Source organism: Mus caroli, chromosome 12 (genome assembly GCF_900094665.2).
Source record: "Mus caroli chromosome 12, CAROLI_EIJ_v1.1, whole genome shotgun sequence".
Lineage (NCBI taxonomy): Eukaryota > Metazoa > Chordata > Mammalia > Rodentia > Muridae > Mus > Mus caroli.
The window spans coordinates 69,672,382-69,696,461 of NC_034581.1; the positions used below are offsets into that span (position 1 = coordinate 69,672,382).

General features: G+C 39.8%; 1 protein-coding gene across 1 annotated transcript in view; it reads right to left on the bottom strand.

Annotated features, from left to right (window-relative positions):
* Window positions 1-24,080, bottom strand: part of Kcnh5 (potassium voltage-gated channel subfamily H member 5) — a 276,043-nt gene that overhangs the window by 217,429 nt on the left and 34,534 nt on the right. The window contains exons 3-5 of the mRNA XM_021179089.2: window positions 19,133-19,239; window positions 12,735-12,863; window positions 1,730-1,845 (exon numbers count right to left, since the gene is read on the bottom strand). Coding sequence (XP_021034748.1) covers window positions 1,730-1,845; window positions 12,735-12,863; window positions 19,133-19,239 — 352 coding nt within the window. The remainder of the gene's footprint in view (window positions 1-1,729; window positions 1,846-12,734; window positions 12,864-19,132; window positions 19,240-24,080) is intronic.

Sequence of the window (24,080 nt, forward strand, 5' to 3'; positions counted from 1 at the left end):
TTCCTAGCCTCTCTAAATCAGAATTGGTATTTATAGCTAATTAAGATATGCCTCAGCTCACCTTTCTCTAGCAATGTAAATAAATAAACATATGGATTTAATGGTATCTTTCTATTCCTTACACAGTTAATTCACAACATTTTACAAATGAAGCAATCATTGTTTGGTTGGATCTCTCTCTCTCTCTCTTTCTCTCTCTGTCTGTCTCTGTCTGTCTCTGTCTGTCTCTGTCTCTGTCTCTGTCTGTCTCTTTCTCTCTCTCTTTCTCTCTCTCTGTCTGTCTCTGTCTGTCTGTCTGTCTGTCTGTCTGTCTCTCTCTCTGTGTGTGTGTGTGTGTGTGTGTGTGTGTGTGTGTGTGTGTGTGTGACATTTGGGGTTGCAGTTATGCCATGACATACATGTGGAGGTCAAAGAAAATCTACAGAAGTCAGTTCTCTGATTCCATATGGATTCCAGAAATAGAATTCAGGATGCCAGACTCACCAGCAAGCACCTTTGGCTACTGAGCTTTTTCACTGCCCTAACTCATCCTTGTTTCCTGCATCATCCCCTCCCCTAGGCACCACCTTGCATTTGTAACTAACCCTAGAATCCCAAGTCTGTGTAAATGCTACCGTGTCTTAAATTCTTTATCAGTTTCCTGTGCTGAGTTTTCACTCCTTAGTGCCAGCGTATTTCTTATTCCTCTTTCCATCCTTCATAGAAGCCCAACTACAGCAGAAACCCTCAATTAATGTCTTACTCACACACACACTCACACACACACACAAATGAATGAATGGGTGGATGGATGGTTGGATGGATGAATGGATGGATGCTCTGTCCCATTTGTTCAATTAAATCATACACTCTCTAAGTATCACATAATATAGCATGAACTACATCTCCATGCAAAAGTTAGTGAGAACATAAAGAAATATTTCAAATTTCTACAGTTTTACAAATAGATAGGTGTGGCAAGATTTTCCAAGCTCCAATTACATTATAATATTAATGCAGTAGGAGGCCTGTGATTGGACAGGGAAAGGGGAAGCAGAGCGAAGAGTTGCAGGGACAGAGAGTGACTCAGAGAAGAGAGAGGGAGAAGCCAAGATGAAGGTGAACAGACAGGAAGCAGATCCTGATCCCTCGTGGTTTGAAATAACCACAGGTAGTTATGATATCATAATGGATAGAATAATTGGGATAATTTGTCTCATCTAGGTGGGCAGCTTTTATCATTATCAATTGGTTCTGAAATTATTGTATTGGCATCTTGTGAATTGAGAATGTATTGATACATAAATCTGATTGGTTAATTGTAAGCTTCAAGAGTTTTGTTTCTACCAGGTTGCTAGGAGTTGTGGTTGCTGACTGCAAGGTAGACAGTTGTGGCATGGGGCTGGTGCAGTAGTGAAGGGAACTGGGGAGCTCCAGCCCACTGGGAAATTGGTGGGCAGAGTAGCTGGATAGAGAGCTGGAACTTAGCGGTTCTTTTTTAATATTTCCTGCAACAGATAGGTAGATAGATAAATAGGTAGGTAGGTAGATAGATAGATAGATAATAGATAGGTAGATAGATAATAGGTAGGTAGATAGATAGATGATAGATAGATAGATAGATAGATAGATAGATAGATAGATAGATAGATAGATAGATAATTACCTAGCAATTTTGCTTATATTGAGTAATTTGGGGGAAAGTGTATCAATGCCACTACCTTGAAAACAAAGTGTTTCTCATACTTACTTCAGCTAGTCTTGAATGTTTGTGGACTGTCTCGGTTTTATTCATTGGTGTAAGCTGCTGTAAAACACTTCGGCTATTTGTCAAAGCCCGTGTCAACCGGGCAAACTTCGTCCAACCTTCAAAAGATGAAAAGAGAGTTTTAGTTGTTCATATACAATGAGTTGGAAATGAATTCTCTCAGAATGTCAAAGGATTGTAGCCACTCTCTCCAGAAAAACTGAGAAGTGTCAGTTTTATCCTTAAGTAAACACCCATAATATATGTGAAGTGTGGCTAAAATGAGGTACATTCTAATATCTGTGGCACTTTGTAACATCTGTGCCTTTCTCAGATCTATTATGCAGTCCCAGTAGTCAAGGTAGACACTAAGTTTAAAAACCTTTGTGGTCCTTTGCTTTGCATGCGTTTGTTAAGGGAAAGCAGCTGCCTAGCCAGCTGTTTTCTCAGCACCCCATGCATCTGTGTGTTCCAAGTCCCTATATCTCACTAATGGACTGTAAGCAAAAACATGATGCCACATCTATATCTCTATTCCAAAAGCAAGTTGCTATAAAGGAGTCCCTCCCCCTTCTACCAGCTGGATGCAACTGGCAAGGCCTAAGGGGAAGGCAAAGCCACTGGATGGCTGTGCAAAAGGATGCCAGCCAGGGCCACTTGCTTTGGATTATTACATGAACAAGAAATATCCTTTTCCTGTGTCAAATCATTTTTCCTTATTAATAAAAAAATAACACATAACATTACTACATTATTCTTGTTTGTTAGAGCGGCTACTACCACCTTAATGAAAACAGTTCTTCTGTACACAGAGATGTACAGGAGAATTAGCTCAATTCCAACCACTCTCCCATATCATGGTTCATATCACACATTCTACTTTCCTTGTAGCATAACAAATGTTATTTCTCTCATTAACAACTGCAGTGATATCTAAAAAAGTTATGCTTGGAATATCTAAAGCCCTAATCATATTTTCAGAAAGAGAAGTTGCTTTTGGGAAAAAGGAATGTGAATTTAATGGGAAGAAATTTTCTTCTGGGGACTCAAATTGCCATTATTAAAATCATTAATTTCAAAGAAATACCAATGAGATGTGAGCAAACAGAGAAAACCCAGCCATATTCTGGCCCTATCTCAGCTATCTTTTCTCTAGCTAAATCAAAAGCTCGTCTCTATTAAAGATTTGTTTAAACCCACTTCAGCATTTCTGCAGTATTACTCATTGATGGGATAGTTCCCAAACAATTCCTTAAAAGTGAAAACTACAGCTGGTCAAAAGGGATGAACTTGATGAAATTTCAGACGATTCACTAAACTGAAGAAACGCTGGGCCTACAGAAGACTAATGCCTGTCAAATCACAGAGTACAGGTAACACTGGACTTTACTATGAGTCATTAGACTAGTTGTTCAGGCTTAGAACTTCTTCTACCAATTCTACTCCTTCTGTGTGTTCACAGACAGTCAGAAGTAAGCTGACATGTGTTAATGGAAAGCCCTTTTTTCTTCTTTAGTAACAGACCTTATCCTAGTGACTAGAATTTAAAGTCAGGTTGAAGGCAGCGTTGTGTGAAACCCAAAGTTCTGTACAACGTTCCAGTCTCACAATGAGGCAACAAAGACACCATCAGCTCTCCAGAAATTGTAGCATCAACCTACAGAATTGACTTAATTTCTCTATAACAAACCTCAATTTCTCTTCTGTGTGCTAGACCCACACATACCTCTGCCATTGGCCATGCTTTTCTAAGATATTCTATAGACATCTGGTTCCCAACGCGTCCAAAATCATCTCATCATTACCTTCTCTCTGTGTTGCCCATCCTAAATCTACCATATATCCCTGATCTTGATGAATTATCTGGTGCTATTTCTAACTTTCTAAAGTTAACACCACCCCCCCCCCCCCCCCCCCCCCACACACACACCTAAGCCTTCTAGTTTATAATTTATGAATATATACCTTTCAAAATGAATGCCTTCCACCCTTACATGTCAGACCGTACAGCATCTGCCATTGCAGTCAGGTGACAACCCCCTGAGAACACGTCCACATGCTGCTAAATTCTTTCTAAAACACAGATTAGAGCACACATTCCCCTATTTCAGTCTTTCAGATCAACCTTGGAGACTTCCAGGATAGCATGGTATGTCCTTGGAAGAGAGGACATTTAGCTTCCAACCACAAGGATTTACACTATATCTATGGCCTGGAATCTCCTCTTACTGTTTCCACCCTTACTAAACCAACAGAAAATTAATTTAAAAAAAAAATTCAAACTATAGTTAGGTCTCCCAGAGTTCCTTTTACATACTATAATACCCCACTCATTGCTTTATTACCCTCATCCTACTTGTCTAGAATTCTATTTGGCTGATGGCAGTTCAGACTCAATTGAAGGATTACTACATTCTGGAAGCTTCCTAGAGCTACTTGCAATGCCCTCCTTCATACACCACAGCATACACATTGTGTGACAGTGGCAGCATCAATGCTGTTGTAGATTACTTTGGGTAAACTAAAGTTCATCTCTTCATGGTGACACTAAAGCTGTAGGTAAGTTAACAAAAGGCAACTGACTAATCCAATTTTATTGGAGACTAAAGCCCATTTATGTGTTCCTATAGTGGGCCTTGGTCAATTGGGGGGGGTGTAAATAATAAGGATGCCCTTAGATGACTGTAACTATTTCAGTCATCAGCATGCTAAACTATATCTGATAATTCCTCACCTTACATAAACTGGGTATTATAGTTGCATAGGCTATTTCTAGAAACTTTCCAGCTCATCTTTTTTTTCCCTCAAGGCTCACATTTCTAAAAAAGATGATGTGAGAGCTCTGTAAATCTGAGTAGGGTCAAAAGAGAAACCCATTTGCATTCTGTGTATACAATAAAGTTCTGCCTAGAAAAAAAATTGGAAACAAAGGAGCTATACAAAAGGAATGTTTGCAATAAACTGAGCAAGAGGGCAAACCTTCAGAATGTTAGAATTCACTCATCTCTACAACCATGCCAACAATGAGGCATGTGAGGAAGGAAAAATTCAACCATAAAAGCTATAGTCACTTACTCTTACTGCTGCATTTCATAGTAAGGAAACAGTAGTTCCTAATTTAAATACTGGTTTCCATGTGTCTGTGCACAACTATATATAGTCTGATCAATGTAAACTTGTAAAGGGCACTCATTACATTTCGGTTGAATAAGTGAAACAATGAGTGAAAAATGTTAAACAGAGATTAGCACATCACTTGCCTTAGATACAATGAAAATGTAACAAAGGAGCTAGGCTCAGCTTTCAGTGGGTATCAATACCTATCTAACAAACTCTGGAGCAGAGAAGGTAGAGAGTGTTCCTACTCTTCAGAAAGAACTTGAGGACCACTAGCTGAGAAAAAAAAGGCAGGGCTAGGTGAGGGGCCAGTTCTGGCATAGAGAAACCAAAGTCAAGGGCAATTGTCAGGGAGCCATCCTGTAGGAGTTTGCTCTCAGCAAGCCCCAGAAGGTGGAGCACCAAAGCCAAGCCAAGGTGTGATGTTCCTTTCATATGTACATCAGAGGAAGAGCAGGAACCACTGCCCACCTTGTTCCCTGACCAGGGTCCTCTCACAATCCTCTGCTCTAATGCTCTAACATTAGCATTTCTCTGAAGACTTCTATACCTCCTTCCTCCCACCACATATCCACACACTTCACCTGAAACAAAAGCCACACCAAACACAACAACCTGAAGTTTCCCTCCTTGGCTTCCCACCAACCCACAAGGGCACCTCTGGCCTGCTCCCCATCATCTCTACGAATTAGGCACTTGTTTCTCCTTGATAGTGCGTATGCTACAGGGACACATGCTCAAGAAGTCTGCAGATTTCTCGCTACTGTAAACCAGGCCATGTTGAGTTTTCTTCCGTCTTTCCCTTTGTGCTTTGGATCTGCCTCCATCAGTGACTACGTGAGTCTATTTGATATCTCCCCAACCCCAACGTTACGGTCAAACTTTGGGAAAAGTCACACAATCACACTGTCTAGGTCAAAGCAAAAAGACTCATCAGCAGTTCTCACTTCTCCCCAGGACTGCATCCACCCACCTCTCTACAGAAATCTAACTGTGCGCCTGACAGCTCAGCAATTCGCTGATGTTACTTAGACGTGGTCGATATGGGGTAATCTGAACAGACAGTTGACTATGAGGAGTGGGATGCTTGCACTGTAAGTTGTTCATGGCATTATGAGAACATTTGTTCTCCTAAAAGCTCGGGCTGCCAACTCCTTCTTAATAAAACATTAGTTTAGCTCTATTGGGTTGCAATTAACCTCTTTGTCATGGACTGCCTAATCTTAAAAATGAAAGGAAGTCACAGAGGCAGTTAAATCAATCTATTGGGCTGCAACACAAGATTCCAATCTATAAGGAAAAAGCTTAGGTAAACAATTTTGCTCTCAGCCAACGAGACGGCCTGGCATAATTACTCCTATTTCTTCTGCTGTCTCCTCTCTAAAGAAAAGCATTGGTTTTGCAAGCAGGTTACTTTTTTGATGTTATTTTTATTCTGGGAGAATTTTTTTTAACCTCATTATTGGCAAAAAGGGGTCATGACTGCTTGGCAGAGGGTGTTGCACATGGTAATTATCTTAGCAGTTTGGAACTCTGTTTGAAAATTCTGTACAGTATCAATGGGCAGAGATTTGGATAATGATCTTTAGAACACATAAGATAATCAACAGTGTGGACCTCCTGGGCTTTAATTTGCATTTTATGATAGATAAAGTATCAGATACAGTTGATGGATTGTCTGAACAAATCTTCCAACATCAAAATATGAGGTACAAAACGTAACAAGACTACTTCACCCTGTGGAATTAGCATCCGGACATTTGGTTGGTTTTAAGAGCACAACTCTGCCCGACAGAAATAAGTACACCATCCTCCTGAGGCTTAGGGACAGGGGATTAAGGTGACTATGCCTGCCAGTGAATTCCCTCCTGCAGAAGTGGGGACAGCAATGGGCAATCTGAAAAACATGAGGGTTGATATCAGCCTGAGTGTTAGGCTCTTCCGCAGTAAAATGGAGCTATTAACATAAACTTCACAATTAGTGCAATGAGCAATGACGAGCATAGAATCTGGTAGGTTTGCTGCCATTCCTGATGGTCATAATTCATCATGATTCGCTGTTGATATCAGACGAACAAAATCAAAATGATTCAGGATGAAACTGTGATGGACATAGGCTTTGCTATAAGCAGAGCTCCCTCAATTACTGCAGCCATAACCACCATAGTCACTGTCTAATCTGATTCAGAAACAAAGTTCAGAGTCTGTTCCTTCAAGTCTTTCAACCATTTGTCTGAGTTTCTTGGGTGGGGTTAAGGGGTGATTGGCAATATAAATAGGAGATCGATATGAATGCAAACCAATAAATTAGGCAGATCTTCAAAGGAGAGAGGCCCTTTTCTAATCAATGTGCCTTTTGAAGACTCCTTTCCCTTGTACCTAATCAAACCTGAACTTCAGATAAACCCAACATTTTACATACTTCTCATCTGCATTCCTCTGACTAGGCAAAAGTAGAGAACAGAATGAGGGCCACGGACACTAGTGAAATTCTAGACCAGGAGCCTCAGAGGACCTCGATGCTGCCCTGTGTCTCCCCTGTCTAATCCCTGCTTCACTCTCTCAACTCCTCTCTTGCGTTCTTTACAGTGCTGATGCTCAGCTGATCACCAAGAATACAGGAGCTTCTTGGAGGAAAGCTTCTACTATTTTGTTTGTCTTCCCCACTGGAATATAAGAAAAGGGGCCGCTCCTATATCCCCAGAAATATTGTCAGTTTGACTTGTGGATGGGAAAATAAAACAGATAAAAGTAAGGTTAAAAGACTAGGATAGTCCTATAAAGGTCATGAAAAAGTTTGTATTAAGTTACTGTGAGGCCAAAGGCTGGATCAAAGGCAATGTCACTATTTTTTATTCAAGGTTCTAAACCTAAATCATTTTGATATTGTGGTCATTATAATGAAATTGCATGCCCTATTTATCCGAAAGGTTTAATTTCTTCTTTATCTTTAAAATAAAAACATACACTATTTTACAAAGCTTCCAAAAATGTTCTCCTATTCCTATATCACTAGCTTCAAAGATATAGTAGGATGATGACTTAATGGCATAAATATTTCATGTCTTTTGAATTTTTCATGTTAAATGTACAGCTCACATGAATAATAGAGAATAGTTCATATGCAGCGTTCATAGCTGCATTACGCAAGGCTTTTTCAGTAATCTGTTAGCTATAGAAAAGGCATACAGGAGCCTCAGAACAAAAATTATTTTGAAATTACCCCAACTTCTAGAATTTCTGGCACTAGAAAAAGATATTTTACACCAATACTGTTCCCAGGATTTTTATTTGCATACTTATTGAAATCACTGTTCAACAATCAATCTATCTGGGGTTACTCAAAAATAATTTATAAAAATAGATAGTTGAACTCAAAAGAGACTGTGTTACAAGCACTCTGGTACTGTACATGGGGATGCAGAGTGATGGACATGAAGACAGGAGAATGGAGAAGCATTTATTTCAGAGATAAGTCGGCTTTTTAAGCACCTGCATATGTTGCCCCCCCCAATTCATGGCAAAATGCTACCAACTTCCAGGTTGCATAAATACAAAGTTACTAATTACCATTAAGGTTCAGCAGGTCACAATGGTGCAGAAGCATTCCATTTCCTTGGGCAGCTTCAATTGTGTCATAAATTACATAGGGTAAGTCGGAGGAAACATGCCTCTAATAAATATATGCATAATTGGGGGTAAAAATAGGATATAAAGACTCCACTCAAAGCTAACTGTGTGAAGACGTCAAAATTCACTTGAAAAATGTTTCAGGTTATCAATCACATATCGACTATTTTATCTTTAATGTTTTAAGCACCTCACCAAAGATAGGGTTCACTATTAGTCACCGGTTGCACAGAAGTTCACAGATGTTCCTCATGAGAACATGGGAAATCATCCCCATTCATGTTTTTCTAGGGATTTTAAATCATGAATGAATGTTGAATTTTTTTCAAAGGCTTTTAGTGAGTTTTGAATTTTTCAAATGCTTTTTCTATGCCAACTAAAGGGATCATGTGGGTTTATTTTTGTTTGTTTGTTTGTTTGTTTGTTCATTTGGTTTTTAGCCACCTCACTGATAGGACAGATTTGGAAAATTGCATTTTGAAGATAGAGTCCCTTTAATTGTCATGCATAATTCCTCCGATACTTTATGGATTCAGTTTTGTGGACTATGATGTTAAGAGTGGGACACTCATCTATCATTTTCTTTTCCGTACTGTCTTTCCTGGGTTTGGTATCAGAGCAGTACCTTCTGCATTGTGGAAGAGACCTAGAGGACATGCAGGCAGCCCCAGCAATGTTATGGATGCATATGTACAGCAGCCATGTCCACACAGCAGCAGACCAAAGACCTCTTCCCCATCCCTGAGCTCTTGTGTTCTTTCCTCCTCTTCTTCCCACATGTGCCTTGAACCTGGATGCTTTGGGAGGCTGATTAGAATGACCCATTTAGGGAGGAAGGCATTTGGGGGGAGGAGAGGGAAGTGTGAAAGAGGGGAATGGTGGCTATCATATATACGTGTGTAAAATCCTGAAGAAGGAAAAGGAGAAACGCCTTCCTTCAGAGTTTATTAGGGTCTCCTGATGAAACTATTTGTACTTTCTGTTCCCTTGGTTTGGGGAATAGAACTACTCTTTACTGCTCGAGTATTTAATAGTGATGAGACATTAAGATTTTCTGTTTCAAGCCGGGCGTGGTGGCGCACGCCTTTAATCCCCTCACTTGGGAGGCAGAGGAGGTGGATTTCTGAGTTGGAGGCCAGCCTGGTCTACAGAGTGAGGTCCAGGACAGCCAGAGCTGTACAGAGAAACCCTGTCTCAAAAAAAAAAAAAATCTGTTTCATGAGAATGGTCTATTATTTCTCATAAGTCATCAATGGTGACCACAGGGTGATCGTTGTCTAGGCTTTAGTAGCCACAGGATAAGTGGGTATAGACCTTTCATTTTCTGCACTGGCGATTTGTGTCTCCCCTCTTTTCTCTTGGTTATCAGAGCCGTGGGTTAATTGTAATGATACTTTCATTGTAAGAGTTAGCTTTGAGTTTTGATGGGTTTTTCTACAATGCTGTCCAGTTTTTCAATGATTTCTCCCGTATGGTTCAGGATCTTGTCCTCCACTCGCTTTGGTTTAACATTCTCTTCTTTTTTAGCTTCTTAAGATGGAAACTAGGTTACTGGGTTGTTGTTTTTTTAAGTCATTTTCTTTCATCAGATGTACATTTAACATTACATATTTTCCTCTCAGTCTTGCCTTTACTCTCTTCCACAAATTTGAAAAAGCTAAATTTTGATTCAGTTCAGAATATTTTTACTTAAGTTTTTATATATTATTTAGAAATGTGTTCCTCAACTTCCAAATTGTTGGGGAATTTTCCATGCATCTTTCAGTAATTGAGTTCTAATTTGACTCCATTATGGTCTGGGATACATTCTCAAAGGTATGTATTTGTTCAAATTGGTCAAAAAAAGGGCATGTCTCAGAACATGGTATATTCTGATGAGTGTTCCATATACAATGGAGGAAAAATATGTTTTCTAGCCTTTGTCTGAAGCACCACGAAGTTTCAAAGACATCAACATTAAGTACAAAGATGTTTAGAAGTATGTTTTAATATTTTAAAGGTAATACTAGCTGGTTGTGATGGTGCATGCTTGGAATTCCAGCATTTGAATGGCTGAAATGATGTAATACTGAGCTGCAGGTTTGCCTGGGTCATACAAAAGGAGGGGGAAGAGAGAGACAGAGAGACAGAGAGACAGAGACAGAGACAGAGAGACAGAGAGACAGAGAGAGAAACAGAGAGAGAGACAGAGAGAGACAGAAAGAGAGAATATGTGTGTTATCTAGGCCCTAAATTAGATATTTTACTTGATCTTCCAGAAAATGACTTCATATAGACTAGAATTTCGGAGACATGTACAAATTAATTTGTTCAGTCATATTTTCAATGCCTGGCACAGTATAAAGTTTCTTCTTTTAATTTGGTACTAACAAAAATGTGAATAGATACAATATTATGTATTTAGACTCACCTGCAAGGGATAAATTAATGTCATTTTCTGTAATTATGGTTGCAGTTGGAAAGCTTAAAGCTCTGTGCTGGGGGTTTTTTATTTTTATTTTTTTTTCAGAAGGAAGGGAAAGGAGCATTTGCCAACTGCATAAAGGCAAGCATTCCCTTTTGGTCTCCTAAGAGGTTCTTAAAAATAACATTTTATAAAGCCTATTTCTAAATGAATTTAAAGTCTCCATTTATATGACACCATCTTCTAATTTAAACCCAAATGGAGAAAATAAATTGGGAATAAATTACATCGGAGAGAATAAAGAGTGCTCTAGGTTCCCATAGCTGCGCCTCTGGATGCTGCAGTCAATAACGCTCCACTTGGGGAGGCTTGCATTGGGCCAGCCACTCTCTTTACGACAAATGTTACAACTTCCACTCAAGAGAACATACAACTGCATAAATAGAAGCTGATAAGTAAACTGAATGTAATCAGCCAGTAAGGCTCAGTTGGTTGAACAAAACTCCATCAAATTATCAATACCTCTCTGGTAGGACCTCAGCGAAATCAGCCCTGGCTATGTGTAATTCCCTTCACTCTAAAGCTCCCTAGGTACAAGGTGTTGAAGTGCCAATCAGGCTGCTCCCGAATTAACCATGCCGTATGGAATTCCTCCCTATACTTCACTAGGACAAATGTAGAGAAAACTAAGTCCATAGGAAGATACAGCAGGAGAGGGAGGTAGGGAGAGAAAATATGCTGTAGACACCCATCTCTCCCATTTTTTTCTTTCACAGTCAGGGTAGTTTCCTCAGTGCACAGGCAGTTTGGGATGAAGGGAGGACAGCCACCAGCTAGCTAACTCAGCATTTGATGCCTGAGTTTACTCAACAGTCCATGGGTCTAGCAAACTCAAAGTATTTTATTAAGAAACTGTTTCAAAAATAAATTTGCACTACTCATTTTCCTTGCCCTACCCCCTTGGTTGGACAAAAGGGTGAAGAGCTCCAAGAACCCCAACTTCTTCCCACTTCCACTGTGCACTATGAGGGGTCCCTGGGAGAAGACTTATCTCCTGTGTTGACTGGAGACCTGGGTTGAGATGTGTCTGCTCTTGCAGAAGTGCTTCTGTATCAGGAACATGTACACTAGGCCCTGTTCCCATCCACAAGCTGAGCCATATGTACATGATCTAGACTGTTCTTTTAGGTTCTGCACTTTTATAGCCTATTTTTGAAGATTAACACGTTTGTAAGATGATTGACTCCATCTTTGCCTAAGTGCAGTGCCTGTACAGGAAGCTCACGGAGACAATAGATGTACATTCTTCCCGGGATGTGCTCATATATAATAGGGGGCAAAATTAAACCTGTACTTTAAAAACATCACCAAATCTATTAGAAAGCAAGTCAATGTGTGTAATGCTGAGATTTGGCGGGCTTTCAGATTTCTCTAGCTACATTTTCTGAATGCATAAAAATTCTGGTTTTTCATTGTCTGTCTGTCTGTCTGTCTGTCTGTAATCAGCCCTTTGTACTTCACAGTGTATTCTTGTTATCAGTATTAGCTCCTGAGATACTACTGGCTTTCTGTGTCTTTCCCTTTGAGGCAGCCATACATGTGATAAAAGGTACAATTCGTTGGATTTTTGTTAATGTATTTATTTTATTCCAGTTGAACTTATTTTAATTGTTAATACTTAAGTTGTCAGTAGACATGCTTTATTAATGATATATTTCAGCTTAAAGTTAGGTTATTATATGTGGATGTAGCATAGATTTGGTGTTTTATGAGGAGGAGGAGGAGGAGGAGGGGGAGGAAGAGGCAGATAAAAGGCCACCGACTTCTTAGGTACGGAAACTCCATTTTGGACATTACCTTTCGTTGAGTCATCCTCTATAGGCTGTTTGAACAGTGTAATGTCCTTGAATGTACACAGGAACAAGACCACCTTCTCGTGTTCATTTCGTATTGGTGCGATTTGCATGTAAAACCAAACAGGGGTACCTGTAGGGGAGAAAGAGGGAGAAAGAGGACAGAGGGGTGTCAGGGCCACAGTAAGGGTTAGCTTCCATGACTCTGCCATATCTTTCCTTGCTTCAGCACCAAAACAGTAGTTTTGTTACAAGACTAAAAACAATGCTTTAACCAGAGCTGCTCGTTCAGGTCTATAATCAGGTTTTATATATACTGAGGAGGCTGAGGCAGGAGGATCACAGATTCAAGAATGGTCTCTACTACAAAGTGAGCTAAAGAGTTCACTGGGCAACTTAGAAATACTCTGTCTCATAAATAATTGAGAGCAAAATTAAAAATTTAACAAGGGCTGGGGATGTAGTTCAGTGGTAGAATGTACGCATAAGTATGATGTCTTGTATGCATAAGGCCTTGAATTAAATCTCAATCTAAAGCAACAAAACAAAACCGTTTAACTCTCTATCAGGTACCAATGGTTCAGACTTAGTGAGTGTAATTTTATCCCCAAATATGAACATTCTAAAGAAAAGTACAGGATCTCTTCCCAACTTGTGTACACAAAGGCAGTCTTACTCCTAAAGTTATACCAGCATCACCTTTAGGTCTGTGTCCTGAGGCCTCTGACAAACTCACCAAGTGTGATCACTCCCACATGCTTCTCTGGTCTTGTCACCTTGACAAGAGTTTCCAATTAGCTACAACAGCAACACCTACCACCCTGACAAACCTGACTCCCAGAAGAGCATCTCAAAAGCTGCTTCTGTCCCAAGGCCCTCTCTTCCATCCGGTGGACTTAGGTGACACTTTGATGGCTATGTCCTTGGTCACAGGAGACATCACCAATACTTGATACCTACTGTACACTGAGTGCTACCTGAAACATTTAGGGCAATCATCAAAGGTAAAGTAAAACAGCATGTGTGTTCAGAGCTTGAGAATCTCCGGTGTCTTAGTGAGCCACTGCCTCCTGCCCCTGGAGGCTCAACTGCGCCACATCATTCTTCAAGAAACAGCTACTGCATTCTCCAGAGGGATGAGGGTTTCACAGTTTTAAAGCTCAGGGTCTGGACAGACCTCAGAACTGACAAATAATTGCAACAATGGACTAGATGGAGGCATGAGAAATACCCCAAGGGAATAATTATCCACACAGCAGCAGCACACTGAAAGAACATTCTATCACAATAAAAAAAAATAGTAAGTAAATAAATTCATTTTCCATCAGATTTTTATCAAGCAAAAGAGCAATAAAAGCCCCCAAATCGTCCATGCTTAGGGGCAGAAGAGGTTATGTGTAGCTGATGCAGCTGAGAACTTAGAGCATCTTAGTGGTCCCCCATGAAATCCAAGTAACCACCTCCTTCAGACCTGGATCCAAAACTGGGTCACCTAATGCCACTGCCAATTCTGTCTAAATGGGCACAGTAATTATAGTGCTCTTCAATTACCTGCTAAACCTGAGGAATCTACCTAAGTCGTGGAAGGGCTAACTTGCCATTTACACCAGATGAGTTGAGTCCCTCAGCAGGCTCCAGAAGCCATACCACTGCAGAGAGACTTATAAGATAATGTTCAGCTCCGGCCACTAAGTCTCTGTGGCTCTAACAGGTCCATAGGAGGACACAGCCCTTTCTGAAATGATTGCAGAATGAGAAGGAGACTTGGAAACAAACCCATCATCTCCCAGCCAGGCTTCCTCCCTGTTTCCTGCTCTCGTCTTACACAGCGTGTCTGGGAACTGTGAGTGATATACAGTTTTACAAATAACCACTGCCAGACACTGCTGTGTTCATGGCCTGTGGCTGTTCCAACTTGGTGAGCTAGAGGCAGAGAGGGTTATAAACAAAGGAAAAAAAAGCATTGAAAATCCTTTTCTTTTTCCTGGGCCTGCTAGAAATCTGGACAAGAAGAGCTGGTGCCACAGTCATGCCTTCCTACCGAAACAGCCACTTTTGGAATTCTGGCAGAGACAGGGCTGTCTGAAAAGCTGTTTCCAAATATCAAGGTAGAATTTTTTGCAGCTCATAGGCTCAGACTTCCCCCAGAATGGGCTCAGACAGGAAGTCTGAGATGGATGGACAGAAGTGTATTCTTCCCAACACCCAGGGCTTGGGCACTGGGCACTGGGCACTAGCAACATAGGTAGATTCTGTCTTTGCCCCAAAGATAAACTATCCCCAGAATAGGAAATGCCTCCTTTTTTTTTTAAAGATTTATTTATTTATTATATAAGTACACTGTAGCTGACTTCAGGCACACCAGAAGAGGGAGGCAGACCTCATTATGGGTGGTTGTGAGCCACCATGTGGTTGCTGGGATTTGAACTCAGGACCTTTGGAAGAGCAGTCAGTGCTCTTAACCACTGAGCCATCTCACCAGCCCGAAATGCCTCCTTTTAATAGGACACTAAATGGGAAGAAAATTTTTAAAAAGTTACAAGCTGAAATCTCAACACTGACTGAGTAAATCAACTGCCCCATTTGCAAAATGCTGTGTACTGTAACTTAATTACCTGATGAAAGTCTTGGGGACGGGGCTTGGTATTCAGGCATTCCTCAGCCTTCAAAAGATACGTCAATTTCCCCATCTAACATTTTTCAAAGTCACAAAACACTCTTTTTGTAGTTGATGGGTAAAAGCTGTTTGAGATGACCACTTGTGAGATTCCTTTACATCTGGCTAAAATGCTTGTGTTCTACCCTAGTGCATGGATAATACCCATCCTTTATATTAAAGAAAAATCAAAATTAAAGACAGATGCAAAGAGCACACAGAGGAGAACCGGAGCTTTCTGCAGGGTGGCAGGGCCTGTCTCCTACCAGCTGTATACAGATGTTCATATAGCAATATTCAGTCCCCTTAAGAGATCGGGCAGATATGAATAAAAGTCACATCATTTCAAACCATCCTAGAAGGAGAATTGTAAAAATGTAAATTTCAAGGTATTTCCCATATGTTTAAAAATAAATTTAAAAATAATAGAATCCCATTGAAATAGTTTTGACACACTCAAACTATGGACTTGGCTACAAAGTCTGAAAATTGAGCAAATATTTGTTAATTCTACTTAAATGTGAGGGTAAGTCATCTTCAATTATTTGCTAAACTTGGGCCATATATCTAAGTCATCTAAAGACTAGAAATATCTATGTGAAAATGAAGGGAACTTGGGCATTTGAGCATCCTATGAATCATAAATAAATATTTGAGCCTGAAGGGAAGACCAAGAAAATGTGTATAGCCTGCGTAGCAGGAAGAACTGATCATTCAGAACTGATGGCTTTCTATGTGACACACTGGCAGCTGAGTGTGACTTCAGACAGAAATATCTTTTTGACCTTGGTTCTAAAAATGCAAGCTAAATTGTTGAAAGTTTTGATAAGTAAAACCAGAAAGGAAAATGATTCCATTGCCAAATGCACTTTTGTGAAGCGATGTCCATGGGGGCTGTTATCCTTTTGTGGGTCTAGTGCTAAAAAAGAAAATCTAATTTTTAATTCCATGTATTCCATAAGGAATAACAGATCGAAGGAAAGGGAAGGATAAACTGTGCACCGTGAAATCCAACATATAAGAAACCTAGAACCAGTGTGTTCTACTGAGGTTAGGATGTCTCCCACACTTAAAAAGACTATAGCAACCACTGAAGATGTATATAGTTTCTGCTGTCACTTAACATGAAAGCATATGCACACACATACACACATAAACATTTATATAGATGTTTATTGGAAATAAATTCTTCTTACAATATATTCTGATCTCAGTTTCTCTTCTCCCAACTCTTCTCAGCTTCTCCCCACCTTCATACCCACCCCAACTCCATATCTTCTTTCTCTCTCTCTTTAAAACAAGCAAATAAAGGAACAACAACAACAAAGACAGAATTTAAAAGAATAGAAGAAGAAGAAGAAGAAGAAGAAGAAGAAGAAGAAGAAGAAGAAGGAGAAGGAGAAGGAGAAGGAGAAGGAGAAGGAGAAGGAGAAGGAGAAGGAGAAGGAGAAGGAGAAGGAGAAGAAGAAGAAGAAGAAGANAGAAGAAGAAGAAGAAGAAGAAGAAGAAGAAGAAGAAGAAGAAGAAGAAGAAGAAGAAGAAGAAGAAGAAGAAGAAGAAGAAGAAGAAACACACACAACACATACACACAAATAACCCCCCCAAAAAACCCACAAAATCAAAAATCATAGTATACAAGCAAAAGAGTAATAAGACAAAAATTCCACCAAAACCAAAGCAATACGAGACAAAAGGTCTACAAAAATACCACTGTTTGTTTTGTGTAGGCCATCTACTGCAGAGGATGGGCCTTGTCCTAAGTGTAGCCAATATACCCAGTGAGAGACTACATTGGAGAAAATAGTTCTTCCTTTTTAGAGATGGCTTCTTGATTAAGGACTATGAAGGGACTCTACATATCAAGAAGAAGGAGAAGAAGGAAGAAGAGGAAGAAGAGGAGGAGGAGGAGGAAGAGGAGGAGGAGAAAGAAGACATTTGAGAAAGCAGCGAAAAGAAACAAAGTTCACATGACCATGCAAAGGAGCCATCAAGTTAAATAGAAGACTTGATGGTTGAGGATGTGCATGTAGTGGTGGTTGGTTAGTTCGTTGGTTGGTTATTTTTCCCAAATAGGGGCTGTACCATGAGGTTCTATGTGATAAGTAGCAACAGACTATGTACAATTCCAATCCTAGAGAATAATTCACAATATCAGCAGATATTTACCAGATGTGACTATCCTGTCCTGGGAATAATGCCTATGCCCATCACTCTCAAACAGGAAACAGTTCAAGGCTATGTAAAGGGTAGTTTTGTAAATACTGATAACAAACAACTATATATCCACCTCACTGATATTTGTGTAGTAACCGTAAGAAAGGACTCCTCTAATAATGTAATTATGAACATACATTAGCACAGACACTACAAAAAAAAACCTACTCTGGAATTAATTTTAAATTTTTAGAACAAAGCCGCCATATGATGTAACAGTTCCACAGCTGGGTATTTACCCAAAAGATTTGAAATCTACAAAACATGCACACTCATGTTCATTGCACTACAATTCACAGGAGCCAATTTATTATTGATCTGAATGTTCATCAATATATAAATGGATAAAACAATGAAGTATGTATATGAAGTGAATACTGTTCAGTCTTTAAAAGAATTTCTTGGGCTGGGGAGATGACTCAGTGGGTAGGAATGTCTGCTGAGCAAGCATAAGGACCTGCATGGATCCCACACAAAAAGCCAAGCATGGCTCTGTGTGTGAATCACCACAGCTCTGGGAGAAAAGGAAAAGACAGAGACAGAAGGATGATTGGGATTCACAGACTAGTTAGTCTACCTGGAAAGTAAGAAACTCAAGTAAAAGACCTGGTCTCCAGGGAATACAGAAGGAAATGGAGGAAGGCATCTAATGTCCTCCACTGGCCTTCACAATCTGTGAACACCATATACATACCTATACATACACAAATATACATACACATATACACATGCATATACAATACACACATGCACACACAGAGTGGGGGGAGAGGGAGTGAGTTTATGATATTTGCAACAATGTTAAAGGAATAAGAAAATCATCGCACATAGCACAATGTCTAGGTGTGAGATGTATTGCACAGCATGATGACTACGGTTAATAATAACAGCAAACTGCAGACACCAGAGTTGCCAAGAGAGCAATTTCCAATATTCTTACCACAAAAAGTAAATATTTGAAATGTTGAGTGTTCCTTGTTTGATTTAAGTATTCACATAGCACTCCTAAGTAATAGGGTCACTTTGTATCCAATAAATATGAAACACTGTAATGTTTAAAATAACAATGTGGGACTGGAGAGATGGCTGAGCAGTTAAGAGCTCCTTTGCCTTTGCAGAAGATCTGAGTTCAGTTGCCAGCATCCACATGGCAGCTCACAACCATCTGCGATCCAGTCCCAGGAGACCTGATACCGTCTGAACTTGGCAGGCATCAGGCACGCACATGGTACACATGCACACATGCAAGCAAAACATTCATCCATACAATATATTTTTTACTAAATAAAAATCAAAATAAATTTGTAAAAGTAGGCTAAAACACACCATGTTTGTTTCCATTCTTCAAGAGGATCTTTTCGAGGGTCAAATCATCATTAATTTTTCAATCTAATTTCACCAGCAACCTCTCCCCCTACAGCAAGAGCAGTAATGAAGCATTGTAATCCTCTCTACCTTGTTGCTTAGCTACCACTTCCCAAACTAAAATCTAGAAAGACCTAGGTCATCTTATTGGTAACAAAAATACCTACGGTTTTTTTTGTACAGAAGAACTTCAAAACAGTTTGACTCGTAGTTGTCAAAAGTCTGCCTGACTTTCTCAATGGTCTTCTTGTCGGTCAGTTCTCCATACATAAAACTGGAAGAAAAAAAGGCTGTTTCATTTCTGTGTCACAGATCAATCACACCATTGTCTATGATTAAGTATTTCATTTTTGCCTTAAATGATGTCCCCACACAATGAACTCAAAATATGCAAGCCATTATTTATGCAAATCTTATTGTGTAGCACTAGAAATTTGTGATCTGTAGTAGGATATGTAAAGACAGTAAAATATTAAGCCATGTTTCAATCACTGCTGCTAAAACTTCCTGCGGATAGCTATCTTTACTTACATAGCAAAGCAGAGAGGCAGAGAGAGAGTACTTCCTGGTTATAAATGGTTTCCATATGCACTACCATGCACTACCGTGGTAATTTCAATTACCATGATTCTTTTAAGTATGTTTCACATCAGTGGAGACTTTAGTTACTACAGTATGTTGACTGCAACTGTGTGAAGTCAAACCACTGAAAGGCACCGGTCCAGTCACATCCCCTTATCAAATGTTGTGCTTTCTCCAGTTTCAAATGGTCAAGCATGATCAAAAACTATAAAATGACAAATTCTAGAATACACAACTCAATCGTTGAAAGTCGTCTATCATTCTAAAAGTGAAAGTTCTTGCCACCCTGCTTCATCTACCACAGTGATGTGAACCCCATGCCCTGCTCAGGATATTCAAACTCTACACGAGTCTATACACTCTACATGCTACCCAGGCAGTCTCTAACTCACTATCGGTTAGCAAATCAGCCACTTTAGTTTGGCAGTGTGTATATTCTAGCAACCACAATTTTACTTAATAATGGCCCCAAAATACAATAATAATGATTCTGTAAATTCAGGCTTTTCCAAAGAGAAGTCATAAGATACTTCATTAGTTGAAAAGTAAAGGTACAAATAGAAAAAGATGTATTTTAGAGTGGTCACATCCCAATCCAATGGATTATTATAATTGTTCTTTGTGATTATTATTATTGCTAAAGTCTTACTATCTCTAGTTTATGAATGAAACATTATCATGAGTTCGATGTATAGGAGAAAACAGGTGTGCAGTATTTGCACTTATCACTATTTCCAGAATGCCCTGGGGCCCCAGAACATATCCCCCAAGGACAAAGGGGAATTATCATCAATAATTGCTGCCTATCTATTGCCTATGCAAACAGTCACATCATGTCCTTCAGAGCCTGTCAGTATCGATAACTGCTGCATTGGATATTTAGTTCATACAAATGGTGTACCACATATCTGTGCTTCCTTTCTTTCCTCTCCTCGTGTTACTTCCATGCAACATTTTAAAAATGGACAATAGGAAGTAAAGACTAATCAACAAATACTAAATTCCACCCCCACCAAAAAAGAAAGATAATAATTGTGAACAGTTGAAAGTAAGTGAAGTCAGAAGAGACCATAAGAATATTGGTATGCCAGTTGAAAGAATTTACAGACTTTCAGAGAAATTTCAGTCAACACAAACAAGAAAAATGGCTCATAAACAAGTGTGAACCCTAGAAGAAATCCTAAGCTGGCTGTCTGGGGTAGATACATGTTTTAGATATGACTAGAACATATAAAGTAAACACAGGATTAAGGAGCAAGCCTCTACTTGCCATAAAGGCTTTCCATTGTTAATGGTAGAAGAAAGCCAACAACAAGATGGATAGCTAGTAGCAACAGAGGTGGCTCTAAAGAAAGGAAGAGCTGAAGGGGCAGGGGAAGAACAGGTACTATTCGAACAGCGTATTCACTCACCAGAAAGAGCTGGAATGCAGAGCAGATGAAACAGAGGTACTGTGGGGCACGAGGGCAGACATTTGAGTAAAACAGGGACCAAAGCCTTTTATCAGCTGCCCCATTTCCCAGGGAAAGACCAGTTTATACTTGGAACGTTCTACCACAATGAAAAGATACACAGGAGACCTCTTAACAGCTAACACTGACACCCTGAATTTTTGTTGCCAAGCAATCTTGAAGCCTCACTGAGTCTTTGGGGAGGGCATCCTATTACACTGCTTTAGATGACTGAGGAGCTGTGGTCATGAAGCACCCTCTCTCCAAGGATGGCTCCACCTACATACCATCACTGGAGGCTTAACAGATGCACTCTGTACTACACATGAGCATTGCTCCCTCTATCATGGGAACCATACCACACATGCCCAGGGACCTTCTAGCCTGGGTTCACTGGAACATGGTCCACAGAAATTGACACAAAGTCCTCACATTTTGTTCCTGTGCTGCATTACACAAATGTTGCCTGACTCCACTAGGTAAGCACCTTTCCCCCACTGCTCTATGTACCATACCCTCCTTGGCTTTTAGAATAGTCCCACCTGGAAGCCCTGCAGAGAACAACAGGCTTCATGCCCTGCTTCCAGTGAATTGTGCTCACAGCCATTTATTACAATTGAGGAAGTTATTTGGAGACCATAGTTGTAATGGTCAACTTGAACCAAAGCCAATATAGTCTACTAAAGACACAGAGGTTAAAAAAAAGAAAAGAAAAGAAAAGAAAAGAAAAGAAAAGAAAAGAAAGAGAGAAAGAAAGAAATTCTTCAAATATGAAAATCACTCAGTACTGGAGGCACATTCCCCATCTCTAGTATGGAGGTTATCTAATACTGAAAATCACCATATTCCTGAGCGACATCACTCCTACTATGCACCAGAGGACTCTAAATCCACCACTGAGATACTTGCCCATCCATGGGCATTGCTGCACCACTTACAGTAGAACTGATCCCCTAGAAATGCAAATGTCAGCATGAGGAAACATGAAGTATGAAAATGCAAGGTAACAGGATAGATCAAAAAGAGTGCAACTGTTCTCCAACAAGACTCCAGGGAAAGGAAAATGGGAAAAATTGCCTGAGCAAGAACTCAAAAGAATGATTCCAAGGACGATCAATGACATACAAGATAATTTAAATAATTCTTTGAAACAGGAAAATCAATTAATGAAATGAGTAAGAATTCATCAAAAGGAACCAATTCTAAACCTCGGACATGAAAAATGAAAGAAGTCAAATAAAAGAGATGAACCAGAGCCTCAACAACAAGCTAGATCAAGCAGAAAAATGTCTGAACCTAAAGACAGAGCTTTTGGAGTACCACTATTACACCGCAGAAATAAAAGAAAAAATCATTAGAAAGAACAAAGAAAGTTTCTAAGACTTATGAGACATGTGTAAGTGAATAAATGGTCAAATTATGAAGCTTCCGGGAGGTAAGGAAGGAGAGTAAAGAACAGAAAACCTATTCCCATAACGAATGAGTCCCAGACCCATCCATTTTCCTGAATATGCCATGATTTCATTTTTCTTTATGGCTGACTAAGATCCCATTGAATCTAAGTACCACATTCTTTACCCATTCATCTATCAATAGACATTGAGAATAGTTTTATTACTCAGCTATGGTGAGTGGTGTATCAACATTCATGGGTGGGCGAGTCTCTCAGTGGTGGGTTCAGAGTCCTCTGGGTGCTTATCCAGGAGTGCTGTAGCTCAAGAATATGATGATTTTCAGTCTTAGATGACTTCCAGATTAGAGATGGGGAATGTGGCTCAGTTAGTAGAATGTGTCCCTAGAATGGATAAAGCCCTGGCTTTGTTCTCCCAGCACTGCGTAAAACAGGACATGGTGGCACATTATCTGGTGCTCCAGAAACAAAGGGCAGAAATGGAAGGATCAGAAGTCTGAGGTCACCCTTGGTTACACTGTGAGTTCAAAGCCATGCTGGGCTACATGAGACCTTATCTTAATTAAAGAAAATAGAAAACGAAACTTCCATAGTGACAAAGAAAAAGCTGATAGCTTCCTTAGTCTTGGAGAGTTACAGACACAGAGGAGACCCAGAAAGCCCAAGAAATAGATTTGACTCAAACACATCCTAGCTGTTGCATTTCACAGCCAAACTTCCAGATTCTAAAAACATAAAAGCATTTAAGGTCACCACTATTAAATTTATGGGAGATTTCTCAGCAGAAAACTAATAGACTGTAAGGGAATATGACACCATATTAAATGTTAGAAGGGAAAAATTGTTAACTTCAACTATTGCTCTGAGAAATGTTATGGGAGAACAAAGGTGAGCTAAACAATGTACAAGAGCAAAGTCCAAAGGAAAAATTGGAGAATCCATCATTGCTAAAGCACCCTTAACGGGATGATGCTCAAGGGAAGCCACACCTGAAAGTGAAAGAGTAAATAATGATGGGTACCTCTCTGAGAAGATGCAAAAGACTAAAACTCTCTAGAAGAGCAGTTACATAAAAGATAGAAAGAATCGAATCTCACTCACACAAAAAACAACAGAGATAAAGCCCAGAGCCAAAGACTACAACATGGCCATTTGAAACCAGAAAACAAAGCAAATGACACAAATAGTTCTATACATAATGCTAATAGCCTTGAATGCAAACACATCAGAAGCCCCAAAGGAAAAAAATATTGCCTACGTGAACTAAAAGGCAGGGCCCAACAATGTGCTGCTTACAAGTAGAACTAACTTACTGTTTCACAGTAAGTTACGCAGGCATGGGCCAAGATGGAGCATGTGAGCGAGCAACAATGGCTACACTTAGGCAAGCAGACCTTAAGTCAAAAATGATAGAAAGTCACAGAGAGGTGGGCTAATGAGGGGAATCCACTCAGTGGGGGATGTAACATGTATTTCTAACTAATGCTAGAATATCTCATAGAGGTATTACATAGAGTAACCCTGTCTCAAAAATTAAAATAAAGCTGGGCAGCAGTGGTGCACGCCTTTAATCCTAGCACTTGGGAGGCAGAGGAAGGCAGATTTCTGAGTTTGAGGCCAGCCTGGTCTACAGAGTGAGTCCCAGGACAGCCAGGGCTAGACAGAAACACC